General features: G+C 36.1%; 2 protein-coding genes across 2 annotated transcripts; one reads left to right on the top strand and one right to left on the bottom strand.

Moving 5' to 3' along the window:
• The first annotated feature begins 35 nt into the window (after nt 1-35).
• Nucleotides 36-13,384, top strand: cep78 (centrosomal protein 78). Its single transcript, XM_077562601.1, has 16 exons — nt 36-178; nt 648-911; nt 985-1,160; nt 1,336-1,408; nt 1,533-1,636; nt 2,272-2,446; nt 2,572-2,685; nt 3,160-3,224; nt 3,317-3,407; nt 3,901-4,018; nt 4,288-4,351; nt 4,424-4,576; nt 4,650-4,727; nt 5,222-5,397; nt 9,846-9,975; nt 11,074-13,384. Exons 2-16 carry the CDS (start codon nt 650-652, stop codon nt 11,587-11,589), a joined length of 2,295 nt encoding a protein of 764 aa, XP_077418727.1. The 5' UTR covers nt 36-178; nt 648-649; the 3' UTR covers nt 11,590-13,384.
• A 1,581-nt stretch (nt 13,385-14,965) lies between these two features.
• Nucleotides 14,966-20,145, bottom strand: cdo1 (cysteine dioxygenase, type I). Its single transcript, XM_077562328.1, has 5 exons — nt 19,888-20,145; nt 18,975-19,052; nt 17,782-17,936; nt 16,521-16,690; nt 14,966-15,635 (listed from the first exon to the last, which is right to left on the bottom strand). The coding sequence occupies exons 1-5, from the start codon at nt 20,034-20,036 to the stop codon at nt 15,609-15,611; spliced, it is 579 nt and encodes a 192-aa protein (XP_077418454.1). The 5' UTR covers nt 20,037-20,145; the 3' UTR covers nt 14,966-15,608.

The following is a 20,145-nucleotide window of genomic DNA, read 5'->3' as shown; positions in this document are numbered from 1 at the left end:
CCGTACGATAGGGGGCGCGCAAGTATTTAGCATCAAGATGACGGACATGGCATGCGTACAACGAATAAGTGGCCGTCACTTTATTTGAAAGAGCACTCATGCCACAACAACAAACCTTAGGAGTTGACGAAGATTTGAGCAACGAGAGCTGAACAGCCGAAGTTTTTTAAACGTTCAGGTATAAAGTAAACAATGCGTTCAAACATGAAATTGTTTGTCTTGTAAGAGGCGCGAGACCTTACCGTTAGTAGCAGCGCGTTGCTAACAACTTTGCTCTTCTACGTGACAGTTGCTAGGAGGCTAGCGTCTGAAACTGTTTGGTTCCAGAGTCATTTTTCCCGGGAATAATTTATTTATTGAACGTTTCAACCAAAATAAAAGACATTTCGTTTAATTGTTCATTATTTGTGCATCGTCACTCTCTGATATGTATTGCTTACACTAACAAAAGGGCTGCGAAAAGAGAGAACCTAGTGTTCTTCTCCAACTTTCAAGGGGCTTACAAAAAAAATCTAACCGAGTGACTTACTGTTTTGTTTTTTTTAATTCATGAGACATTTGACTGGTGCGATATATACTTAGCAACTTCTAGTCCGAAATATATGGTGTTGTTAATCATGATGATCTGATTCTTTTTCCACCTTCAGCAATGGTCCAGGAGAGTGTTCAGATCAAGAGGCGGGGTGCCCATGACTTCTTGGAATACTACACTTATGCCTGCACCCAACAGCAATCCACCCCCCTCACTGTTGTTAAAGTAAATCTCGACAAAGGCATTCTGGACTTCAATGGAGACAGGGTCAAGTTAGCTGATTGGCCTCCCATCCTGGACTCCATCTCTATCAATAAGCACCTTCTCCAAATTACAATTACTAGCTCGTACCAGACAAGCCACGGGTGTGGAGATATAGGTAAGGCTTTAAAAAGTACATAAGATTGGGCTCCACTGAGTTCAGCTTTGCATCTCTTTGTTAAATGTCACAGATAGGAAGTACTACAAGCCAGTCTTCAGGAAAAAGATCCCATCTATCCGCTCTAAGGATATGACATTCAGGTTGTGCAAAGCTCTGAAGGAGTGTCTGTCAATTTCTCCCAACCTGAAGACTTTAAAGCTTAACGGGCTTCCTCTGAGGGAAAGAGACCTTGTCAACTTGACAAAGGTAAGAATTCAAAAAAAAAAAATTAGCGTGTTGGAATGGATTAATTGTATTTGTATGTATTTCAACAGGGAAAAATGATTTGAGATTGAATTGTTTTGAATTTATGAGTGTGGTTACAGAATGAATCAAACTCAAAAGATATTACCTTATGCATAAAAATGTCGTTCTATTTCAGGGTGTAGCAAAAAGTGTTTCCTTGGAAGCTCTTTCCTTGGCAAACTGTCCTGTCGCAGACGACGGCTTGGAGGGTAAGTGCTTACATATTTGTGACGTGCGTAATCCTTTGCTATTTTCAGTAATGTCAGACAATCTTAAATTGGGTTACATTTTTGTCATTTTAGCAAGCATGTTTTTTTTTTCCATATCTTTCAGTCATTTGCCAAAGTGTGAAGTACTCTACAAGAATCAAAGAAATTGATTTCACAGGATGCAATATCACATGGAGAGGAGCTGAGCACCTCGCCAACATCATCCAGGTGAAATTTGATGTTTGCAATAATACAGTCTTTAACCAATTGTCTAAGCCTCACGTACCCACCTTTTTCCTTCCTAAAACATGTTAGCCAGAACATATGGATTGTTACAAGAAAATATCTCTCACAATTTGGACTTGTATAGCTTATTTCGAGTACATTTTGGGTAGACATTTTTTGCTACTGTTGTTTTTATTTCAGTGGCAATTTTCATATTTACCCTTTCTTATTCATTGAAAAAATTGACACAAATTAATATATTCATGAATGTGAATATGTAGTTGTTGGGGAATCCTTACACTATGGCACAATGTTGTGAATATTTTTGTCTCCATCTAATGGCATGCAAAAATTACAGAAATAAGCAAAATTACATTAATTGGTGCTTTCAGGTGTGGATGTCAAAATTTCCACAAAATCATAAACTATAGTTGCCGAACATTTTAATCAAACTTTATTCTTATTAACATTATCCGCCGACTATTATGACATTATTGTAAAAATCTCACTATTTTCTATTTTCTCATGCAATTATGACTTCATAATTTACAAAATTGCCTCTCTAATGTAAAATGTATTGAAACCCCAAATATTCTTACATTTATAGCCACAATGACACAAACAAACTTGTGTTTTAGCATCAGGGGATGCAGAGGCATGGCTCGGCATGGGCACAATCTTTGAGGTATCAACAGCCCAAATTTGAGGGCATGGGAGGTCTCCGCCGCCTCACCCTGAACTGTAACACTTTGATCGGGGATCTGGGTGCTGCTCGTCTTGCCCGCGAGCTGGCTGAAGACCTCTGGCTTAAAGGTTAGAAGGTGGAAATATGACGACGGCAAAACAAATATCTATGTATGGATATGTAATTAATGTGTGTTTATACATCACCGAATTCTTTAAGATCTTTCGTTGTATGTTTTTGGTGTCCTGAGCAGCTGTGGACCTGCAGAAATGTGGTCTCTCCAATCGAGGAGCTTGCCATCTGCTGGAGGTTTTGAAGACAAATTCTACTCTCTGTGTACTGGATATCCGTAATAATCCTTTAGTTGGTAGGAAGCTGTTAACTACTTTAGTTTTTGTCACCCTATGCTCCTATTTGTATTAATGATTGTTCACTTTACATTGCGTTTTCTTACATTGCATTACATTCACTGCCACAATTTTAATGAAGTTATGATCATTCTCAGCATCGCCATCTAACCAGCCTTACATTATGCAATGCATTTGTGGCAAAATCCCGCTGATATTCGGTGAGATGCTTCGGTTATCTTATCTCTGACCATGCATTTCTAGTTGCATCCATCCTCTTTTCGTTTGGTGTGTGTAGACACAAGCACTGCACTGTGGACCAATAGACAAATACAAACACGCTTTTAACAGATGATGCTGCCCGAATAATCTTAAAAAAAAAAAACAGAACAAAGCTCAACTCATAAAACAAAGTATACATTTTCATGAGAATCATTAAATTTTTACATTTCAGTGCTAAATGTGACCCCCCCCCCCCTCTCTCTCTGTTTTAGACAATGCCATAATTAAGACTATAATAGAGAAAGTACTAATGAAAGCTGAAACACAGACAGTAGAGGTGAGTGGTTTCGGCTCGTGCCCTATAAAGTAATTTTTTACTAGCAAGTAATAAAAATAAATAAATGGCGTGTATTTGTGTGTTCACTGCAGTATTGCTGGATCACACCTGCCACCAAAGAGCAACAAAAAGCTTCTGCTTCTAATCGGCGAGTGCTGTCCAGGGCTTCCACAGAGAGTACCGGTACAATTTACGCTTTCTCTTAAGCCAACACTCAAAAATGTGCTGTACTGACCATGATAAGTGACCTGACAGAACACTTTAATCATTCATGTGGAAAGGCAGTACAGTAAGTCTCAAAATGTTATACAGTGGTACTTGGGCTCCCTCTAGTGGTATGAAAAAAAATCAATTCAGATTTGTATTTAACGTTTAACTAAGTACAATAAATTTCTATTTAATTTCTAAAAATGTATGTGCAGTACATTTTGATTAAAGCATTGTCGATTTTTAAGTGCAGTTGTTTTTCTGTATTTAAGGACAGTGTTAATGTTCAACTTGTGCAATGTGACAGTGGCTTACATTTATTTTAAATATAAGTTTTGGGAATAAAACCTGGCTCATTTTTGACGAACACTTTCTGCAGATCTAGAGTGAATCAACCGTAAGACTCTGTCTGACATCATATTATGCGGTTTCCTAACTTTGACGGCAATATTGCGATCTTGTGCCGCAGCTCCTCAAAAACTGACCTCTACTGGATATGAAGGCTTAGTTTCTACTCCGCTTCAACGATCCGCTTCCTGCTGCAAACATATGCCTCATCATTCCGCTGCACGTGCTGGACGCCAGCGGTGAGGAGACTGTTGAGATACTTCATTGCAAATTAAAAACAAATGGACATAACATTGCACTGGTTGAAGATGACAAGGCAGCAGGTCCCACAATCTGAGTGAGAATTTGCAGCAGCTAAAATGGAATGGCAGAAAATAAAGATTCTCTGTTCCAGATGTGACAGGATCTTTTATTAACACCCCGTGTCTTTGATGACCTGGGTTGCCTATTGACACTGTACTTCGTACCTGTGGCCCCAACGCTCATGAGCTGCTTTCTTATGTTTCAGAGGTTTTCCTCCCGGAGATGCAAAAGCCCACAGTTTCCAGGCAACACAGCATATTCAAAGTCAAGTATGGATTTATATGAATACTTTTATAACTCATTTTACATATGCAATAAGTACTCTTCTGACCCCATATAAGGCTGCGTCCACTGTGAGGGTTACTTTTGCATCTGATTCGGAGGAAGAGGACGGCGGTGAGGAAGAGTGCGAGGCAATAGTGGCGGGGGATCAAAGGCCATCTAATGGAAGCCAACAGGACAGCGACATTACACGGCGGATAGATCATATGCAGGTTAACCAAATCTGGCCCTAGTTTAACAGGTACAACTTTTTTTTTAATGCTGTTTGTGATGCATGTCCTGCAGATGGCACTACAGGAGTGTCGTTTGAGATTAGGGGAGGAGCGCAGGGCCAGACTTAAAGCCGAGTCTTCACTCAGAGAGGTACCAGTGTGCTTTGTTTTGATTGCTACTGAAATCAAATATTGTTTTGAGAGGAACAAAACATGGCAGCAGAACGGCCTAGTGCACATCTGCCTTCCAGTTCTGAGGTTCGGGGTCCGAATCTTGGCTCCGGCCTTCCTGAGTTGAGTTTGCATGTTCTCCCCATGCTTGCGTGGGTTTTCCACAGGTAGCCAAAAACATTCATTGAAGACTCCAAATTGTCCATTAGTGTGATTGTGAGTATGAATGGGGGTTTGATTCTAGTTGTTGAATGAGTGCAACTCACCACTATTTCATGCCAATTTCTCTCCATTTTTACTGTTTTGCTCACAGATTTTAGATCATTAAGTCAATATTATATGAAAAGTACTTTTATTTGCCTTCCAGATGATGTTCGTTAAGAAAAAAAAATCATAATAACAGTTACTCTTGTTATCTAAACAACCACTCTAAAATAACTTTCTTGTCATCATCTTTTTTTCCCCCCCATTCAGTTTGAGCTGGAGAATGCTCGTCTTCGTGATAACAACAACTCCCTGTCCAGGGCACTTGCGGCCATGGGCTCTGTGCCGCCAGACCGCAGGACGCTCGAAGACGAAGACGTGCTGGAGAGCATCGAACGCTCGTTCGCCAAGTTCCACGCTTTCCTGGATCTCGTCAACGATGCTGGGTGGGTAACAAAGATACCCGCCATTTCTATTCCCACACTGCTCTGACACTTGAATATAAGGAAACCACTGAATGCAAAGACATCACGGTTGGAACACTGATTGTTCCGGATATTAAATAAAAAAAAAAAAATGTGTCGGATGCTGTCGGGCCACCAAGACGCTGGCCAGTACACATTTAATAAATTCCGCTGTTTATATTGTGGAATGATTGGTGCACGCTATTTTGTGCCGCTACGGCTAGCTAGCTGATGACCCTGATGTGGCTAAATACGATGCAGAGCCCCAAGTTCTTTTTGCGCCCGGTGTTACACATCATAAGTCCCTAATCATCACCACCATGGCAGCGAATAAGCGATACTTTTGACTAGTAATTTTTATCAAGAAATTATATCGGCTAAGCTATAATGACAGAGATGTCGATGTGAAACACCGAAATAAGTGAATTTGGTGATACAGTACACTTATCACATAGGTCTGCCTGGAACCGAGTAATTAAATAGCGTAGAGTAACCAACTTTGAACAACAAAGTAACAAGCAAATTGAATGCTACACAGCTGCAAAGGACAGGAAATGAACATCGCCATAGATGTCAGCCGAGAAAATGGGCCTATGAGGTTCAAAGTATATTCAAATAAAAAATATTTATAATGTGATATAAGATAAGATAACCTGTATTAGTCCCAGAAGGTGGAAATTGGCATCGTTTCACCAGCAATAGTTGATCTAGGAAATAGAAAAATGCATGCAAAAGAAGACATTTGCAGAAGTACATTGTACTAATTGGAAACCAAAAATGTTGGTCATGCTTAAACCATCTGATCGGATCTCTCATTAACTCATTCACTGCCATTGATGTCAAAAAATCATTTGAACTATTTTTATTAGTTTAACATTTTTTTCCACTTTTGATAACAAGCGTATGAAAATGTAAATTTACAACATAAAAAAAAAATCCTACTTTTGTTAACAAGAGTATTAAAACCTAGATTTTTTAAAATTGTACATTTAGAACAGATATACATTTTGTGATTAATCGTGAGTTAACTATTGAAGTCATGCGATTCATTACGAGTAAAAAAATGTAATCGCCTGACGAGATGATTATTAAAAATTAGGGGCGTCAGGTGATTAAATTTTTTTACTCATAATGAATCGCATGACTTCAATAGTTAACTCACGATTAATCACAAATTTGATATCCGTTCTCAATGTACAATTTAAAAAATCTAGGTTTTTATACTCTTGTTAACAAAAGTAGATTTTTTTTTTAAAAGTAATAGAAATCGTTACAATTATTTCTTTGACTTTTATAGCTGTCAATGGCAGTGAATGAGTTAAAGTCATTTGCTTGCTTGCAAAATGGATTGCTGAGTTCAAATGTTGACTTTTGCAATCTTGATTGATCTGATTTATTACATATTTTTCTTCATTTACTGGATTAAATTCGTCCCCAAACCAGATACAGTACAAATTCCAGTTCCAGTTCAACCCCTATTTTCTTGACTATTTTGTGTTCAAAGTCGGTCATCGTTTACTTCTGCTTTGATGTTGTTTCTTAAGCACTTCCTTTTTCTTTCAGCTTGTAGCTTTCTCTCACTGACCAAGGTCATTTGTGAATCAGCTAGATGTTGGTGAGGGAAAGTATTAGAGTGGGATGGGAGGAGGTTGTTTACCTTTCTTTTTGAAATAGCTTTACTTTGTGTTTCGTTATTTGTAATGGAATGTGCTATATCAACATAGTTAGTGTAGTTATAAAATGAAGCAATAACAAGAGAACATGAACCAGTAAATTAAGGCAGGTTCCATGGAACTTCTAGAAGTGATGACCTCAAAACGCATCATACATGCAGGTCATAGTTAGTGTAGTTATAAAACAGGGATGTGATTTTTCCGCTAATTCGCGGAATTCCGCTTTTTTTTTTATCTCCCCCCCAAAAAAAAAAAATTAGATTTTTATTTTTATTTTTTTATTTTTTTTATATTTTTAGTAGTAGTAGTAGTAGTTCATTGTGTATGCACATGACTCCGACATTTGTGGTATGCTCTAATATGAGTTACTTTTCATTTGGTCATGATACAATTATTTGTTCATGAAATTTGAACCCCTCAACATTATTTATGTGTTAACTTAGTAATCACATTAGTTAGATATGATGATATTCTCAGTGATAGTTTTTAAAAGCAAAAGGCAGTCCAATGTTTTTGAATATGACTGATTTTGAGTTGACTAAAACTGCCATTTTATATGGGATAGTTCAATATACATTGAAAATTTATGCTGTTGTTTTGTCTATTTCTTTGTCATGTGAGTGCATTGAAAGTACTTAAAAACACAGAAAACCCATGAGCTCCGGGGGGCTGTGCCCCCCTTGTCCCCCCACCAGGGCACTGCCCTGGACCTAGCTGGGTGCCAGCGGCCCCCAGACCCCCGGCTAAATTTTCAGATAATTTCACTTTGGTCAAATCACATCCCTGATAAAATGAAGCAATAACAAGAGAACATGAACCAGTAAATTAAGGCAGGTTCCATGGAACTTCTAGAAGTGATGACCTCAAAACTCATCATACATGCAGGTCACGTGGTTTCAAATAACTCCGCTCAATTCTCAGCTGCCACCACTGGACTCAATAATGAAACTCTATGCATCTGTTCTTGGCTGGGATGCTGATCATTCATTTCCTTCCTCGCGTCACCGGCAGTTTGAGAACTCGTTCCATGGTCTAGAAGTGACAGACAGAATGAAAGTGGAACCTAAGGATTAAGGTTTCTTTTTCATTCTGATGCTCTGATCCTCTTGAATATATCAATTTAATGAATACATTTACATTTACATAGCGAGCCTGTTTCAATACAACCGAGGACACTTAAAACAAGACCTGGTTCAAATACATGAATAGGATCAATATTTATATATTATAAATATAATATTATATTATAATAATAATATAATATTATTATATATATATATTAATAATTATATTGATAGATCCGACAGACATTTGTGCTTAAGGGCCAAATTTTATTTTTTTACAGTAAATCAGGCAAATGGACAAGCTCATTCGTTGTTGGGGGTGGAGGGCAGACTAAAGAGTTAGTGTGTTATTATGAAAAAAAAAAAAGTGTTGTATATTTAATTTACTTAACCACTATTTAAATATATAATTAATAAAAAGTTTGTGCCAAAGTTTTAGAACACCCCTAATTTTTCCATTCATTTTCATTTTCAAGTCACCCCACCCACCCCTTTTTTGATCCTTGAGTTTTCTTTTGACACAACTACTACCTTTTGATTACCCTGGGGATCATTAAAAGATTAGGATTTTATCTCATCTTAATTCCGTTTAATCTGTAGATGATCAGAATGTCATCGATTTCAGTAAATCCCTGCCAGTGTTGCTGATCATTTATCTGTTATTGACATGATTAAGCCATCCTGAGAACTGTAAACCCCGGTTTATTGCAAGGGTACATTCTATAACCATCCATAACAGGTCAAAACACGATACAGAGTTAGAAAATTACATTTCAGTTTCATGCCTCCCACACATTTTAAACACGTTTAATTAAAAACATTTTTTTATCTACTTTTGAAACGCTTTCCTAGCATTAAATGAATTAAAAGGGCATCCGCAAGTAAGTAAACAATTTAAGAAAAACGTAAAATTCCATTGTATAACGGAAGTGCAAATAATGAATGCAATTACATGCTAAACAAGAGATGCTCTTTTACTGTAATTTGCAAGTTCATGCCTGTGCATTTATGATTTTAGACCAGCTGACTAGAAATAAGACAAATATTCGTTATACAGCTAGAAATGTTCAAACAAAACTGAAGACAATTTGAGGAGGATCAAATCTTTATCTTCATTTGACTTCACCCAAGCGCACCTCTCACCTTTGGTACGTGATTCATTTTACTCTTCAGTCCTCTGACCTCTGACACATTTTTCACCCATTTCACAATGTGACTATAAAAGCAATTGAGATGGTAAACTATATTGAATGATGATTAATGTTCTCATCAATTAAGCCCTTATCCCACTTTGTGGCGAGTGTTGGCAAAGGCAGTGAATGTGTGAAATTTTCCACGCAGATGTTTATGTAAATAGGGTTATGGAAAGGTATATAGATGCTGATTAATTCTAGCAGTAGGTATAAAATGCCCAAAAGTGGCAGCTTTGCTTTTCTCCTTGTCACAAATAATCAAATGATGGTTATTAAAAATAAATAATAATAAAAATCACTTGCACAGTTTTTACCTGCTTTATGTTGGTGATTGTGTGAGCCTGGAAATAATTGGGAAACACTGTTTTGAAAATACTGTTCATTAAAAAAAACTTGGAAGTCAACCAGCATCCACGATTGTGTTTAACGGTGCATGTTTTGGTTATAGTTTGCGTGTAAGGTAACGCCATATTTTTCTTCCATTTCATGTTCCCACTTAGCCTCGGTCAGCTAGCATCAATGGCTGGCATTGACACGGGGGATTTCTCGCCTTTGGGAAGACCGCAGCTCTCTTCCACACTGGGACGTGGACGTCATTCTCACGATATTCAGATGCAAAATTCTGTTGTGGTAAGCATTTGTAAGGGATTTCTTGTGCTGTTATTTTTTAAAGCCTACCTTGATTTAGCAAACAGGAAGTTACTCATTAAAGTATCTGTAAATGCAAAGCATGGAACGTAGTCCTGCTCCAAATAGTGGAAATATATATAATTGAAGACCCTTCCCCAAGTTTGTATACCCATTAGTAATCATTAATCCTGGAGAACCCAAGAACCCTTTTCTTCTTTGGAAAATTATGAATTATACATTAAATGACTGCTATAAGTTCACTGAACACCAAAATATATGTTTTTTCAATTTTAACCCTTTTTTTTTAAACTAGCTCAGAGTTGCTAATTTATCAAAAAAAAAATATATAAAGCATACTCCTAGGCATTCTGCAACATGATATGAAATAGATTAACAAAAAAAAACACAATTTTACCATCTGATGGTTTGCTGAGAAGATGGTTTTGCTTGGATTGATTTCCAGCTCAACAAAACAGCATGTTGCCAGCCATCTTGTCACCACCACTCTGGCTCATGTAAGTGGAATATTCATCCACTAGATGGCCCCATGCAGGGGTCAGAAGTGGCACTCTGGACTTTTGAAGTTAAATTTGTAAAAAAAAAAAAGGTCTTTGTTATTTGAGTAGCAGAATTTATAGGGGCCAAATTTGACCCCGTGGGTTCTCCAGGGTTAAACTTTTTTTTTAAACCACTTTGGGACCTCTAATTATTACCTCCACCAGGCAGAGTGTGTTTTCTTCTCTGTAGATTTGTCAGGCGTGTACATTTCTAGAATTTGAGCAATTCTAATAATGACAAGCTAAATTTGCTGTGATGAACAAGCTTGCAATGCCAAATCAATTGCAAAAGGGAGATTCTTTGTTATTTGAGTAGCAGAATTTATAGGGGCCAAATTTGACCCCGTGGGTTTTCCAGGGTTTTAAACTGTAAATATACCAAAATTGTCAAAAATAATCTTACATTACGCTTAAAAATAAATGGCTTATTTGATTTTCAAAAAATGCACTGGAATGACCAGGGTCCATTTACGTTTCAATTTCCTTACCTGGATCAATAAGGGTTAAATCAATCAAAATAAATCCTCCACTTTCTTTTTAGGCTGCCAGTGCTCACGCTGGTGACATAGCCGACATCAGCGCTCCTAAATCGCCGCCATCAGACCGAAAGTCTTTGCATCAAGACGGTCTTGACATGAATTTCCAACAGGCTACCGAAGCCCAGATGAAGTTAAGTGTCATAAGAGAACAGGAGCCAGATCAGTTTTCTCAACCCAAAACCCAGTATGACTCGGATTCAGAGCACAGCTTGCCTAGCCACAGATCCCACCGTCAAAGTCGTCCGACCCCGGGAAGTCGCCCGCGCGGCAGCCTCGGCGGTTCCCATCATAGTAACGGCTTCAATTCCAGTCACAGCAATTCCTCCCATAGCTGCAGCTCCCATGGCAGATGGAGCGCAAGCGACATCATGAGAGACATTGTAAGTAGTAACAAGGCGCAGTCAGCGGGATCTCAGAGGCTGGTGGTCATAGAACAGTCCGGGACAGAAGGGTCAGTGCGAAGGTCAACTCCTGACATTCTGGAGGAGATCAGTTCTTTGGTGGCTCTGCAAGGATGATTGCACGGTGGACACTCTGTTTAGGCAGCTCTTTTTCAACTAATTTATTTGAAGACTGAAGAGATTGCATTTTAATTGGACATTCCTTGACAATAGATTCTCAGGGCTCCGGGACAACCTTTCCATCAACTGTTGCTTAAGACCTTTTAAGAAATAAGTTTCTCTTGGCAGCAATTGTTTTTTAACATATTTTACATGTTTTGCTATTGCTACTTTTAAAAGCATTTTTTTAAAACAACTGTTTTGAATTTCCCAGCAATACTAGATTAACTATTCTTTAAATTCTAGCCATGCTCTCTAACGCACAGTAAGATAGATTTGTTAAGAATATTTGAGATATATAGTTTTGTGGACATGAAACAAAATTACTCTTAATCTTTGAGTTCAGCCCATGAAAAATGGGAGCAAAAACAAAAGTGTTGCTGTATATCTTTGTTTATTGTAAGTAGAAGATTTTACATCAAATTGAAATAAAAATAAATAAATAAATAAATAAAATAAAAGTGGGTATTGGTGCTTAGTCGCAGTCACATGATAATACAGCATAATATTTAACTCCTTAACGAATGAATGCTTTTACTATCAATGTATGGCAACTACAAACATCCTGCAGACCTGCACTTCTTTGACTCATCAAACTAACGGTTATCATGTCCGAGCACAGTGCCAGACACTCTACTTAGCCCTGTCAGTCTGTTTAGAAAACTGCGCTCCTGCTTTATGATCTATGTTTGGCCTCAGCTGATTGTTGTATTATGGAGTGAGAACAGTTTGTAAAAAGCTGAGGGAACAGTGATACCAAACAAAAGAAAGACAGAAATGAGATGTTGTCTGACCTGGCACATTTAAAAAAAAAATAAAAAATAAAAAATCATGGCAGTATTTTTTTATTTTTTTTTTATAAATTGCATACAGCAACTACAATGTGTTAACTATTGCAGCCATGTGTCTATTTGGATTATAATAGTTAGCATATTGTGTGAGATCAGTGAGTATCCAAACTCCCTAAGTGTATTTGGTGTTTAACTTAACAATATACATTCATTGATGCTTTGGATAAAATAAAGTGGAACATAAACTTCGTATCGTTTAGTTGATGTGCTTTCGCTCTCTGTATGCTCATCAAAGATATAGGTGAGTAAAAATATTGTTTATACGGATGATTCAATAATAATGTTTTAGGATATTTAGGAATGTGGACAAATGTTGAAGTGTACAAGTGTTTAGGACATTTGAATCGCAGTTTAGAATTTTAGGAATTCTAATCAGAAAAAGACAACTGTGATATATCTTGCTATGATAAAGCAGAATTTGTTTTTTTCCCCAGTTGTTTTTAATTAGAATCAGTGGGCATCTGTAATTGTTGAAATAAAATAATAAAAACAAATAAAATACCTGGTGGCTCCAGGACAGATCTTTGAGGAACACCATGATTGAATGGGAAATAGAACATACCGAGTGTCTACAACATATTTTGGGAGAGACCAAATCAATGGGTAAATGTGTAAAACCGTCAAATCATATTGTTTCAGATTGATGTGTGAAACGCATGACTAATAAGTAGCTTAATTTCTGGTTTTGACAAGGATCACCGCTGTTTATTTTGGGGAGTATGGTTTGTCATATGCTACGTACAGCACCAGGATCATAACATTTTAGGTGTTGAAATTGTATAGCATCCTGTCTGTATCTTAACTAAATAGTTACATTTATTGTCTGTTTTTATATTTTGGCTGTGACATTTATAGCCAGCTGGAGATAACCACTGGTGAAATAAATCTCTGATACAAACCAATGATTGGATGGCTCGCACTACTACATTGTTATATAATAATAAGAAAAAAAACTGGCAAGTAGTCCTCCAGGAAGTTCTTATCGTCACCTGGTGATAAGACATTTTTTATTTGATGAGCCTCTGTCCAGTGTCTCATATGTATTAACAACAACAACAAAAAAAGGCCATGTTAAAAATTAATGCTGTCAAGTTGACTTTCAATACTCATATTGGCTGTCGGCCATCCAATGGTTTCCCCTGAGTTTCATTCATGTCACGTTGTGTACTTTTAGCAAACGGTGATGAAATTAGATGACCGAAAGGTCCCTTTTTCAGGGCTGTGTCTCCACCATTGACCTGTGAGCTTGAACAAACCTTTGGCGTTCATCGCACGTGTTGTGAGCTTCTTCATATACTGCAGTTATTTAGTGTCTTTAAAAAATTAATAACAATGTCTGCTGATACATTAATTATCAGTGTAAAGTCACTCAATAAACAATTTTAGGATTATTAGAGCAACGAAAATGAAGCTATATGAGAAAAAAGTTACAAGAGTAGTGTTATTAGAAAAATGTGCAATGTTAGGGGAAAAAAGAACTGTTTCAAGAATTAAGTCCTAAATTCAGAATGTTACAAGAAGCAAATTATATTGACAATTAAAATGCAAAATTAGGAGAACAAATACCATACTCAAAATATTTTAAGAAAAAAAAAAGGTCTTTGAAGTTAAATGGTAATCTGTACAACAATAAAATCCCAATTGTAACAAATGAATGTTGGAGTTTGCGTACAGTTTTGATTATAGGCTATAGCCATGCTGAACCAGTCAATTAATTACAAAGTTGTTACACTCCCTAAATAAGGCCAGAAAATGTGAGAGAAAAAAAGATTGCAATTTTTTGCCACACATGTCAATGTAGCAGTTTGAGACCACAAAATGTATGCTAATGCAAAAAAAAAAAGCACGTCAAGCTTTTTGCTCCTTGTCTTCCCAATCTGCCAAGATGACACACTGACATCTTTTAATCAGTCAAAATAGTATAATAAGAATTCTCCACATTGTGGACATGTGCCAGACAGATACAGCTTATCTTTTATTAGCCCAACTACTGTTAATTTTATGACTATCAATTAAATATTCACAGACTCATTCACACATTGAAATCCATGGACAGGCAAAAAAAAAAACTTGTATTTCCAAAATTGTCACTTTTCAGGAGACACAAAAATTAAATGTTTTTTTCAACATTGCATCAACAAAGAAAACAAGTCATTTTCAACACTTAAGATTGGTTAATAATTCAGAAAAAAAAAATCACACCCACATGTGTGGACTGACCAATAGTATACCATAGATTTTTGAAAATAATATGAAATTTGGCAAATTGTGACTTACGGGGTTTTGGCCCGACACAAGCAATATGAAATATACTGTATGTGTGTATATATTCGATAGGCTGTGAGAAAAAACAAACAAACAAAAAAAAAAAAACGCTGGGCCAATTGACTCAGCATTGTCAACGTATAATAACTAATGGCTAACCAGCTAGTCATGTTTTTGTTTGTAAAAAAATCCTCGTGTAGGAAATCCAAACGAACAAATAAGAAACCAAATGTTTATTGTTCCATTCGATCATTTATTGCATCACAGATATCAGTGCTATAGCAGTTAAAAAAAAAAAAATATGACTACACAATATGAATTTACTAGCTACAAATATAAAATGTAGAATCCTGAATGTGTACGGAATTAAGCAACACACGCTAATTATAACAACTTTAACTGTTTGTTTTAACAATTGGTCTGGTCTAGCTAAACAAACATTACATTTTACCCACCCACCCAAAAAATCGAACAGAACTTTTTTTCCCCCGTCATCACACCGTACAAAAAAAAAAAAAAAAAGAGGCTAAAATCCAGTCACTTTTCAGCAGAAATTAAGACAACTATATGTGGCATCACCGAACATTATATTGCAGACAGAAAAGTGCTCCACGGTGAGAGAAATTTGCTAGCCATCCATCCGTTTCAGGACGTTATCATTTCAAAGAAACTCGGGATAGGAAATAAAATCACAGTTTCTCTATAAAATGCCAAAAAGCTTAATCATGCATTCAAAGCCACATTAAGGCCTGTGTGTCCTTTCGTACGAACCTGCAGTTGTATCTCATATAAGCCGCATGCTTATTGTGCATTTAAAATAAAAAGAGAAAAAAATAATAATCTTGATGATCCGGAGTCCAATTAGTTGTTCTCTTTTGATGCGGTCGTCTGCGAAAATACAAAAGAGAAACAGTTAAGCTTCTCCATAATGCATGATTATAATAATCAAATAACGATTACATTTATTGAAACCCCCCAATATATTTTCATTTAAAATGATGTATAATTATTATTTTTTAACTTTACCTTAAGAAAAAGAGTTCTGAACACAAAGGGTGTGGCCTAGTTTATTATGTAGTAACTCCCTTGTACTGCCGCTATCTTATCTTCTTGTTTATTTAGTGTCACAAACTCAAGTACTAAAAACTCCACATTGTTGTGGTCAAGGTATACTTTAACAGCTCGTTAGCCATTCCACCGAATCGCTACCTTTTAAGTCCCCAGGAAATGAAATGTACCAATGCATGATCAAATGACCTGTAAAATACACTTTTTTTTTTTTGGTTTATAATTAAGCGAACTGTCCTGCACAGTGATTTGATTGCATATTTAATAAATACAACTGAAACCATGAACATTGGAAAAAATCCTAAAATTTGTTTTTACCATGAAATATAGTTATTTAAATGCATTAAAAACATTTTTAAATACACATTTGGGTAATGAATTATACTTTGTTTATTTTCTTAAAAAATAAAATAAAAAATAATAAAATAAACAAATAATAATTCAAATTAAATATGTGAATTTGCAAATGGTGATTATAAAACGACACTTTTTATATGTATATTTATTTAATTTTTTGAACATTATTAATATTTGTCTTGGTTAATTAACTCAATTATACCTCAAATTTGGGACATGACCCATGTAGGGTCCATTTAGAACACCACCTTGAATGACCAAAAGCTGTTTCCTTGTCTGGTATGACTGCTATTTGTAAACTATAGCTGGATTAGCATTTTTTTTGCACAATGACACAAAGTTGCTTACAAGTGGAGTCCTCTCTCCGTATTTGCTCCAGAAGGTCATCTGAGCGACACTCTTGTGGCTGGTGCGCTGGTCAAACACCTGACACGTCTGGAAAGGTGGGCTGTACAGGTGCAAACTGATTGAGCCCTCTGTGTGGCTCGCATTCTCCACGCGGTGGAGGCCGATGGAATCTGAAAGAGACGCACACACAAACACAGAGGAATGACACTGAGCGGTGACAAAACTTTTCCGATCAGCACAGTTCATTCAAAAGTCCTCTGTGGGGCATGGGCCATACCAAATGCGAGGAAAAATATTATTCAGCAACCAGTGTTTCTTTTGACATTTTAATCATTCAGCCATCGAGTTTTAGAGGTGACACCCCTGCACAGGTCGGATACTATTCTCAGAAAATATAATGAAATCAACGTTATTTTATACCAACAAACTTTTTTTTTTAAGTTACTAAAACCAGTGGGCCAATAAAATGTGCATTGTCAACAAAATAACAAATGGCTCCAAGGTAGATCCTTGTGGAACTCCGCACACACCTCTGTAGCAGCCACCCATCCATTAATTATCTACACTAGAATGAATACACACACACACACGCACACATATCCATCCACATACCCAAAAAAAAAAAAAAAATATATATATATATATATATAGAAATAAATTAAAAAAATATATATATATATATACATATAGAAATAATTAAAAATATATATATATATATATATATATACACATATAGAAATAATTAAAAAAAAAATATATATATATATATATACATATAGAAATAATTTAAACAAAAAAAAAATATATATATATATATACATATAGAAATAATTAAAAAAAAATATATATATATATATATACATATAGAAATAATAAAAAAAAAAAAAATATATATATATATATAAATTAAAAAAAAATATATATATATATATATATATATATATATAAATTTAAAAAAAAAAAAAATATATATATATATATAAATAAAAAAAAAATAAAAAAAATATATATATATAAAAAAATATATATATATATATATATATATATATATATATATATAAATAATAAAAATATATATATATTTAAAAAAAGGAGAGCAATGATGATGACATGTCAAATCGTTAAAATTACCGAATGAACAATACTGAGCTCTCCAGAAAAAAAAAAAAAGAAGAAAATTTGATTTTCTACACTAGATTACGTTAGTTACATTAGTAAGAATGTAGACACCTGCCCCCGAAAAAACTGTTTTTCTTCCTACCATTTATGTAGGCCACAGAGTTCTCCTTCAGGTTCGAGTGTGACCTCTCTTTCATCTGGCTGTCTTCGCCCTTGGGCCAGTCAAAGAGCGTCTCCTTCAGCTCACCCTGAAGCATCTTCATGAAGCAGTGGGAGTCGGAGTGGTCGTGGATGCTACTGCAAGGTGGTCAAAGCACACGGGCGTGCGCAACAGTGTTAGCAGGAGCGGTATATTCAATAACATCACAAAACAAAAAAATTAACATGTGCAGCCACGTGTGGACCAACAGAAGAAGGAAATATTTACATGTGCTATACTCTAAAAATTACCTCCAACAAGGCGGCTATGTTTTCAAAACTGTTCGTGTGTTTAAGGTCAAACATAATGTTTGTGTATCTAAAATATGGTATTATTTTTAACAAGTCCTATTTTCCAGGGATTATTAAGATGCCTTTGACCACATTTCCCTAAATTCACAATAAGGGCAACTAGCAAGTATAATTGTATTGTACTGCATGTCAAAGTGTTTAGTAAGTTAATGCCTCTAATTGAAGTTTATAAATACGGTAAACTTCTTTCAAATGAATTTATTGTTCATTTTCCTTTTTTGCATAAGCCTAACCTAAAAGACCAAAACATTCATGTCTATTTTTATTGAAATGCAGATGAATTTATTGCTTGTTAAAAACAAAACAAAAAAAATCACACATATTAAATCTGAACCACAACAGGGGGGTCGCAATTAGATTTTTCTAATAGCCTTATACTCAAAAAAAAAAAAAAAAGAAACGCTCCCCTACTCCAGCACTAAAACATCAATAATAGGGTAACAAGAAAATGACTTTTTTTTTTTTAAACCCAAATAATGATGCATCAGTAGTACTTTGACTTATTTTGACTTATCTTTTTACAAAAAAACTAATATGGTGCCGGCACAAAACAAATCTTACGGCACTCACCAAATAAAAAAAGTGGACACACAGGCGTTAATTATGTACCATTTCATTGAACAGCATTTAATTGTTCTGCCTGCAATACACATCGCTGGCAAAGATTGATGATAAATGCTATTTTTAGTAAATAAATCATTATTTTTGGAACAATTAAGCAATTTTGGATAATTTCCAACAGCAAACCTGATGATTTGTCACAGCATCGGGTACTAAAGATTTACAAAAATGTATCGTGCTGCATCCATATCAACATTTTCTCACCTTCCATGGCCTTCTCCCCAACACAAGATGATCAAGTTGAACTTTCCGTTGCCTTCATCCACCAAGTTCCTTGTATATCTGCAAATAAAAAAAAGCAATCAATGATGTGTGATAGTGAAACATCAACCTGTACAACTTAAAAAATATGAAATACTTTCGAGAGTATAAGTTAAAAGAAGTCGCTGAAACAAAATGTAGTATGCTAAATTCTTTGGCCATAATTCCCAAAAGTATTTTTGGCACAAACAAAACACTGCTCAAAAAAACCCCCACCATACCTAAAAATCATTTAGTCTGTTTATTTCCACTGTTAAGCACCCTTAGTACTTTACAGACTGTGAAGGGGAGGGGTCAGGCTAAACCGCCTGCCCTCCCCTCACATTCCGTCACTCGCCAAATATTTTGGAGGCAGCTGCGGTGGCTCCCTGGTGATCTCTACGCCACCGGAGCACAAACCTCTGTACATACACGTTTACACACACACACATATGAGCGGGTGTGAGTCGTTCGCTTACTGTTGATTGGTCAACCGCACACCGTTCACTACCTCCTCCCCCTTCCATTGGCCATCACAACATTGGCCAACACTAGCAATGGAACACTTGCAATGCACTATAGGGCAATGTAGTTAATATAGGTCAGATAAACGTGTGTGACGTCAACTATCTCGGAGTTTAAAATTATACCATTCAAATATAATTCCAAACTTTTAGTGACTCATTTCGCAACTGTTTGTACACTTTTTAAAACTAGCATTAAAAAAAGCATTAAAAAAAAAGACTAACTTCAAATTTTAAACCAAATACAAAGGTGCTGACGTCACAGCAAGCGTGCAAAGTGCATCATTGCTCTTGAAATGAGTAAAACTTCATCATTAACGATTCCTAATAGTACATCAAAGGATGAGTTTTACCTATGTGCGTCAAATATGGCGAATTGCTTCCAGTCCTGAGGGTTGCTCCTGTATGACTCCATGAGTTCCTTCACCTCCTCCACATTGACACGATCCTCCTTGAAGATTTCGTGCAGCTTTTGGATCAGCTCCTGCAGACTTGAAGGCATTTTTCTTCTTTGTGTATGTGTGCAGCAGCAGCACAGTTTGTTTGCCTGTTAGCAATTATCTCGTAACGAAGATGCTCACAGCAGCTTACCTACTAACTTACCGCCGCAG

This window comes from Vanacampus margaritifer, chromosome 3, assembly GCF_051991255.1.
Source record: "Vanacampus margaritifer isolate UIUO_Vmar chromosome 3, RoL_Vmar_1.0, whole genome shotgun sequence".
NCBI lineage: Eukaryota > Metazoa > Chordata > Actinopteri > Syngnathiformes > Syngnathidae > Vanacampus > Vanacampus margaritifer.
The sequence above is the reverse complement of the archived record's forward strand: the minus strand, read 5'-3'. Positions and strand labels throughout refer to the sequence as shown.